General features: G+C 39.2%; 1 protein-coding gene across 1 annotated transcript in view; it reads left to right on the forward strand.

Annotated features, from left to right (window-relative positions):
- crhbp (corticotropin releasing hormone binding protein) overlaps nucleotides 1-3,316 on the forward strand; it is a 5,145-nt gene extending 1,829 nt beyond the window's left edge. The window contains exons 4-7 of the mRNA XM_010778293.1: nucleotides 878-1,088; nucleotides 1,568-1,713; nucleotides 2,460-2,577; nucleotides 2,657-3,316. Coding sequence (XP_010776595.1) covers nucleotides 878-1,088; nucleotides 1,568-1,713; nucleotides 2,460-2,577; nucleotides 2,657-2,811 — 630 coding nt within the window. The 3' untranslated portion in view covers nucleotides 2,812-3,316. The remainder of the gene's footprint in view (nucleotides 1-877; nucleotides 1,089-1,567; nucleotides 1,714-2,459; nucleotides 2,578-2,656) is intronic.
- Nucleotides 3,317-7,771: the final 4,455 nt, after the last annotated feature.

The raw sequence follows: 7,771 nt of genomic DNA on the forward strand, positions 1-7,771 counted from the left end.
TAATGATCATATAAAGATGTGCCTTAAACTCACTTGTTGGAGAAAAAGCTTCTTATATTCGTTAGCATAGCTAGCTAACCAGATGCTAATAACAACAAAGTTATTGACTGTATGATCAGTATGACAGATGAACAGATTGCCACTGGGCTTACAACTAAAGACACAGCCACGCAAAAACTGCGGCATGTGTACGACTCCTTATGGGTACTGCAATTTTTGGAAGTGCCGGAGCGACGTTCTGGTGCTCTCCGTCAGAACTGCACCCCTGTCAGACGAGACATATACCACGTGATGACACGTAAGGCTCGTGTTGTGTTCAAGGACCCTGACCTTGGCCAGGAAAAACAGGCACTCGCTTTTTTATTTTTTTTGCGGTCTAGATTTCTTTAATTTTTTTATTTTTTGCGTGTGCTTATAAATTACCTCGAGGGCCGTACCAAATGGTCTCGCGGGCCTTATACGGCCCGGGGGCCGGAGGTTCCCCACCCCTGATTTATGGCATCCCGTTGGATTTGACGTCATCTTAACAGGACATCGCACGCTCACTGCTTGATAGCGTCCGAAGGTCCGTTTACGCCGGCTGCTAAACAACATCGTTATGGGGAAATGCAAGTTTGCGTCCAAATGGTTGGAAGATAAGGAGGAAGGACAATCAATGCTGTATATAGTAAATGCGAGGTAAAGTGTGTCGCCAATGTAACCGGTTAGAATTCGAAGTGGCGAATGTATGGAAAGGGTCTTAAAAAAGGTCTTAAAAGGTATTACATTTGACTTCAGGATTCCTGCATATACCCTGTGACCAAATGATACAAAACCCTGCTGAAACCACCTGTGACTGTATCTGAATACTCTCCTCTTGTTCATGTGTCCCATGAAGGTGTTTGACGGCTGGGTGATGAAGGGAGAGAAGTTCCCCAGCTCCCAGGATCACCCTCTGCCTCTGTACGAGCGCTATGTGGATTACTGTGACTCTGGATCTCTGAGGAAAAGCGTGCGCTCCTCTCAGAACGTGGCCATGGTCTTCTTCCGCATTCACAACGCCGGCAGCAGCTACACCCTAACAGTCAGGAAACACATCAATCCTTTCCGTAAGTAGTCACATGCATAAGCAAAATGCATAGAAAAGACATACAAAAGTGCTTTCAGTCATCAATTGAACCAACAAGGGATAGTTTGCCATCAATACATTTCTGGATTAGGAACATGATCACATGGCTGTCTTACAAGGAAATATGTACCTCCAAATGTGTTGATTTCTCTATCAAACTAAAATCCCTTCTACCCATGCTTTCATGATAGATATATCTTGAAGCTGCAGCTTTATATTTAGTGTTACCAACCAATTTCAATACTTAGAAATACAGTTTTCATCTTGTAAATATGAGTTTTGTTCTTTTTCTTCTACCGGAAAGGTTGCTCATTACCAAAACCTTTCCTTTTTGTCAATATTTCCATTCATTTGTAATGAACTGTGTGCATTTCTGTGTATGTTGTACCTGCTTCACATTGGGAATCAGGAAAATCCTTGTATCGTCCTTCCCTTTGCCACTTCTTCTTCTCCCTGCAGCCTGTAATGTCATCTCCCAGTCACCAGAGGGCAGTTACACTATGGTGATCCCGCAGCAGCACAGAAACTGCAGCTTCTCCATCATTTATCCTGTGGCCATCGACGTCTCCGAGTTCAGCCTGGGGCACTACAACAACTTTCCTAAGGTAAAAAAACACATCAAACATTGATTTCTGAACAACATCCACTTTAAGATTTATTTTGATTATTTTCCTTACCTTATTTTTCCCAAAGTGTTGGCACTTCTCTAGCATTTTCAAAAGAGCTTACTTAAAATGTGTTCAGGATGTTCAAAGCAGCCACAACAGCACTCTGTCTGTCCTGAAACAAAGCCTCTCTTGCTTAGTATTACTCATTTTCAGTAGAAGGTTTGTTAAATAATTCATTGGCAGTAGATAAGAGGACACAAACAGTTGTTTCCAGTTTCAAATGCACTTGCTTTGTAAACCCAGCCATCAATCTGCTCTCTTACACTTCTTACGAAGTTCAAGGACATTCATCTTCTTTGTATTTTTCTTTTGACGAAGTTACTGTTCATTTTGTTGAGGAAGTACAAATATTGGATCGAGGAGGGATTTAAGAAGCAAAAACAACACCATATCTTACATCATAAAAACACAAACACTGCTCAGCTGCAGGAAAGTTGCAACTGAGACGAGACACACCAACTCAAGTATGCCGAGAAATACGAAGAGCGTTAAATTGCTGCAATCACCTTAATATAAATTGTTTAAACTCTTCTCACAAGAGCTTGACCTTGTTCCTTTATGGATAAAAGTGCTCCAGCTGTATGTCATTGGAATATGGTTTTAAAGCAGTCTTATACATGTTCATTAATTGAATGGGAATGGTGTTGGCCACTTACATTAAAACCCTATATTGGTTTCCACAGAGGGCCATGCCTGGGTGTGCAGAATCAGGGGATTTCGTGCAGCTGCTGGGAGGAAGTGGCATCGACACATCGAAGCTGCTGCCCATCACAGACCTCTGCATCTCCTTCACTGGACCCAGTGAGTACACACTGATCTCCTCTCATGATACCAAACTGGTTGAACTGAGGCTAAACTAATCTGTTGCTGTGCCCTGCAGCCCACATGAAGATCGGCTGTGATAATACCGTGGTGAGGATGGTGTCCAGCGGGAACTACGTCAGCAGAGTGTCCTTCAGCTACAGAGTACTGGACAGCCAGGAGCTGCAGACCATCAAACTCAACAACGTGGAGGATTTCTGTTTCAACAACTGATCCCTGCAGAACCACAAAGTGACAAATGTATCATTTGACCGCAAACATTTTATCCCAATTATTTTATCAATAAAACAAGACATCCACCTCAGTCAGTCTCTCTGATTGGACAACATTGCCTGAATCCAGAGATATTAACAGGAAAGTGAATAATAATTTAAACAAACACAGTAATATAGACTACCACATTTGCTGGACTTCAGTTTTTGTTTTTATTCTTTCAGATTTAGCTTGAAGAAGTGTCCTTTTGCTTTCATTTTTGCTTTTTGTACAATTGTGGGTATTTATCATGTTTTACTGTTATGTATTGTTGTAATGTTACACATGGTCAACATTCTGTACAACATCTGTTGAACATCTGTTCATTTCTGTATCATTTTGTCACATCCTGCCAATGATGATGCAGAGGGCATTTCAATGTTCAATATAATAAATACAAGTGTCCATTGCCATTGTAAAGTTACATTTGTATAAAATCTTTTTGTAATAAAATTATACTGCATGACAAAGCAATCAAATATGTTTCCTGTCTCAAAGTGTGCCGCAGTGAGAAACAAAGCAATGCACAACTTACAAAATCGAAAGTATTACGACATAGCATTAAGAGCAAGAACGGAATTTATATTTATATATATTGTTAAAAAAGTATAATTCTCCACTCTGGGAAAGCTTTATGTTTGTGTAATTGAGATACGTTTCATAATAATATTATTTCTAAAGACAGAACAGACAAATGAAAATGAACTTCAAAATCATTTTACGATCTCATCCATTTACCACATTTTTGGATATATATTATATTCACTTATATTTAAATACAGGACAATCACCCTCTTCTGGCAGGTGGTGTTCAAAGGAAATTCCTGCAATATTCAAATTTTTTCTGATAATTGCGCAATGAAATTACTTTCAATAAAGTAGTTTTTAGTGGAGAGCCCGAGGTGTTCATTTCTCCACCTGTCAAGTTAGGACTGCTTCTGCTCTGTTCAGGATTGCACAAAAAATTACATGAACTTTAAAGGCTTTTTTGGTATTTTTGAAACATCTAAGTTAAAAAGACAAGGTTTTAACAAAGATGTCAGTTTGTGTTATAAGTCCATCTGGGCCTTCTAACCATTTCTGCTACTGACAACCAAAAAATGGCTGTGAATTGGAGCTCTATGCACTAATTACAATATTTATGGTAATTGTGTGGCTTTAGGAAATACATTGTTGGTCCATCATTGTGGTCCACACCCAAATATCTTATCTATTGGATGGATTGTCATAACGTTTTGTACAGATATTCATGGTTCCCAGAGGATGAATCCTAGTGACTTTGGTGATTCTTCGACTTCTTTTCTATTATCACCTGCAGTTTAAACTTGCACAATATTTATTTTCTTTTTCAAATACAAGCAAAACTATTGACATTCCTATCAGCCCTGGCTCTACTTTGTGCTAATTAACAAATGTTGGCATGCTAAAAAGCTAAAGAGAGAATGCAAACATGGTAACCATTACAAATACAAAGAAATACAACAATTTCCCAAATTGGGATCAATAAAGTTCTATCTTATCTCTTATCTTAAAACCGCTAAATAGCATTGTGTGCTGTTGTCAGGGCCGTCCCTGGCCAACATGAGGCCCCACGCAAAGTTATATGATGAGGCCCTCTGTTTCGCAAGCGTCGACAGAGGGGGGGTGCTAATGGAGCCTCGCAGCGGCACCGCACCACACTAATTGCGCCGCAGAAGCGCATAAGTGCGCCGCATTTTCGGCTCAGTTGAGGCACCCTCCGCAAGGTGAGGCCGGCACGCAGTCTGCATGATCGGCCTGTAGGGAGGGACGGCTGTTGTAGCATTTAGCTCAAAGCACTGATATGCAAAATGACTGTGAGTGAACTCTTTTACTTGTGGGTTAGCAATAATATACAAATAAACATCCATTCACTATTAATGCACATTCCATATATTTCACAATTTGCTCATGTCTCGAACAACCAAGAGACCTTTCAGGTTATCATGGAGCACGTGCCACTCCCCCCCTCCCCCCTTCACGTATTTTATGACTATTACTGGCATATAAGCGCCCCTCAATGTCACCACAGAGAAAGCAGCAGGCGATATCTCTGAAATGATGGCTTCAATGGAACAAACCAATGGGGCAAGCAGTGATTAAAGGCCTGCAGGTGTATTATCATCGACACACACCTGCAGCCACAGCTGGTGATGAACGGGTGTGTGACGACGTCCGACTGCGGAAATCCACGTGTGTATCCACATACTGTAAGGATAAGCACCAACAACAATGTGTTTGTCAGTCTCTCTAGGTATGTCCAAGCCCATGTCCTAGAAATAAAAAGACAAAATAACATTTTCTGAATTGATTTTCAGCAGGACAACATCATTTGTCTGTTCACATGTTCAGTTTTTTTATGGGAAAATGCTTTAGTAAAGGCCTAGGAAAATACAAAATAGATATACCAGGCTTTGGATATACTACAATAACTGTTAGTAGGATCATTTCAGTGTTGTTTTTAGTCTTTCACTTAGATTTTTTGACAATTAGAAAATTATAATATCACAAGCCTTATCCTCTAAAACATTCTTCAAGTTTATATAGTTCTATATTTCATACATTTCAACCTTTGTACATTTTATTTATTTGAATGTACATCAAAATAATGGGCTAATTTAGTGGAATATCTGTTGTTCCATGTCACTCAGGCAGCTCCACGACGAACAAGCCTGCTGAATACACCAATGAATAAGTTAAAAAAACATTTTATTTTTTAGATATTTTATACAGATAATGAATATGTTTTTCTTTACATTATAAGTAGAGGCCGGTTCCCACACTGTACATCAGTCACCTTTATGTCATATACTACAAAACTGTTGAAACGTATCCGCATGTTTTCGACTGACAGGCTTACTGTGATGATGACGGTTTGATTGAAAACCTTTCTTACTCCAAAGATTGAGAAAATCAAGCGTGACATTTGAGTCTGACCTTTGAAAAAGGCTTAATTATCAATACTTTGTCAATCGCTCAGCAGGGGCTTAAAGCGGATACAGACACTCAATATTTTGAGAGCCATGCCTCTCATAACATCATACCTTCATACTAATGACTCATGAATTCTTCAGCAGAACTTAAATCGGTGCATATTTAAGAAAAGTTATTCTAATAATGTTTGTCTAGGTTTTTTTTGTTTTGTTTAGAATGTTTATTTTCCATTTGCTAATACATTTCTGGATTATTAACTTACTGATTAGTGGCTGGCATTGCTGATTTCTTAAAGAACCTTTATTTTTGGTGATGCCTTTTAGGGACATTTCTTGTTCTTCTTGTTTCTATTCTATGGATTACAATGGATCTTGTTTGTGTTGCCTGTGCAATCAACCTTAATGGCTTTTCCTCTTGCGTCACCATGACGTTCACACTTTTTTGGCTGTCCCCCACAAGATGAAATGTAATATGTAAGGTGATCCCTTATTTTTCATCGGGTGAAAAGTAATCCATTTGTCATTGCAGTACATATCTCATGAGCGATCATGGAAGTATGCTCTGTGAAAGTATACTCTGTAGTATAGAAAAGCTTGTGTCTCGCATTATACTCAATAAATGTCTATATCCTGTCAACATGGTGTAGCTGTGTAACTCTTGTTCTGATAAAACGCTTTAATCCACAAGGACCATACCACATTCGTTATCATCGCACGCACGCACGCACGCACGCACGCACGCACACACACACACACACACACACACACACGTCAGTCTTAATGAGGGCGATGACGCACAAAGTGACGAACAGTAGGATGGACAGCATGTGGGAGATGATAGCTTGAGGCATATTTTTGAAGACATTTATCGCAGGTAGCAGCCTGATTTGGATGAATGACACTTGGACTAGGGAAAAAACTGTGCTATGCCTGACAGACATGATACATATTGATATATATATACTGAAATTAATTAAGGAAATCTCCATATTTCTTCATCGTGTTCCTGCTTTCTACTCTACTTTTTTGGGACATTGCCTTTTTATTAACTTCATGAAGTTATAAAAAACTAAATAGTGCTCTTACAGGCATTATGCTTTATGTTTGTGGCATGTTTAACAGACACAATTATTATTTATTTGGCCTTTTTCTGTCCTTTCCAGTTGATCCTTTGTCTAATTGTACGTTTTCCCATCATCCTCCTTCTTTCTGAGGGGTCAATGAAACTTTCCTTATTTGTTTTTTTTAGTTGAAGTATTTATCTTCCCTTTTCTGTATGGCTATTCAACGTTGATTTCTTGGAGTCATGAAGCAGACACTGGGAATACGCATTTCTCAGTAAATAACAGACCAGTTAATGTATTTATTGTCTGATATAAAAATCAGCCAAATGTTTGCATGAAACACAAATTATCCCTATTTATTCCAAATGACGTTGATCTGTAGATATTTCAAATGACTCATGCTGGAAACAGTTGCATGTGGACATCAGGTGTTAGCTCTTTTGTCTTAAGCCTTTTTTAATTGCCAGTAATTCCCCCCTCCCACACTTAGCAGACGTCATGATTATACTGATTTCAATTACCACCAGAGATGCTCACGACATATGACTCAAACTATACGATGGGTGGGAAAGGTCTCCTCTGCTGGAGACCAGTTCCTGAACATGACGTTTGGTAACAGGAAATGAGGAGACAGTTATTTTTGAAGAGTCTGTGTGAAAGTAGAGGGTGAGATTATAAATAATCACATTTTAAAATGATCAAATGACACTTGTAATTGATTGCAACCTTTTAAAAATGGAACACAAAATACATAATTGCACTATGGCATCTTCCCAGGCTGATTATCCTGCTCGATTACAGCCAATCAAAGACAAATTGCATTGTAACAGTGAGGGTTTGTGCAAGCACCATCTGCGCACATAAAAGCATCACACTTGCCACTGCACATGCTTTCAGTAATCCCCC

This window comes from Notothenia coriiceps, unplaced genomic scaffold (genome assembly GCF_000735185.1).
Source record: "Notothenia coriiceps isolate Sejong01 unplaced genomic scaffold, NC01 NC01_scaffold00019000, whole genome shotgun sequence".
Lineage (NCBI taxonomy): Eukaryota > Metazoa > Chordata > Actinopteri > Perciformes > Nototheniidae > Notothenia > Notothenia coriiceps.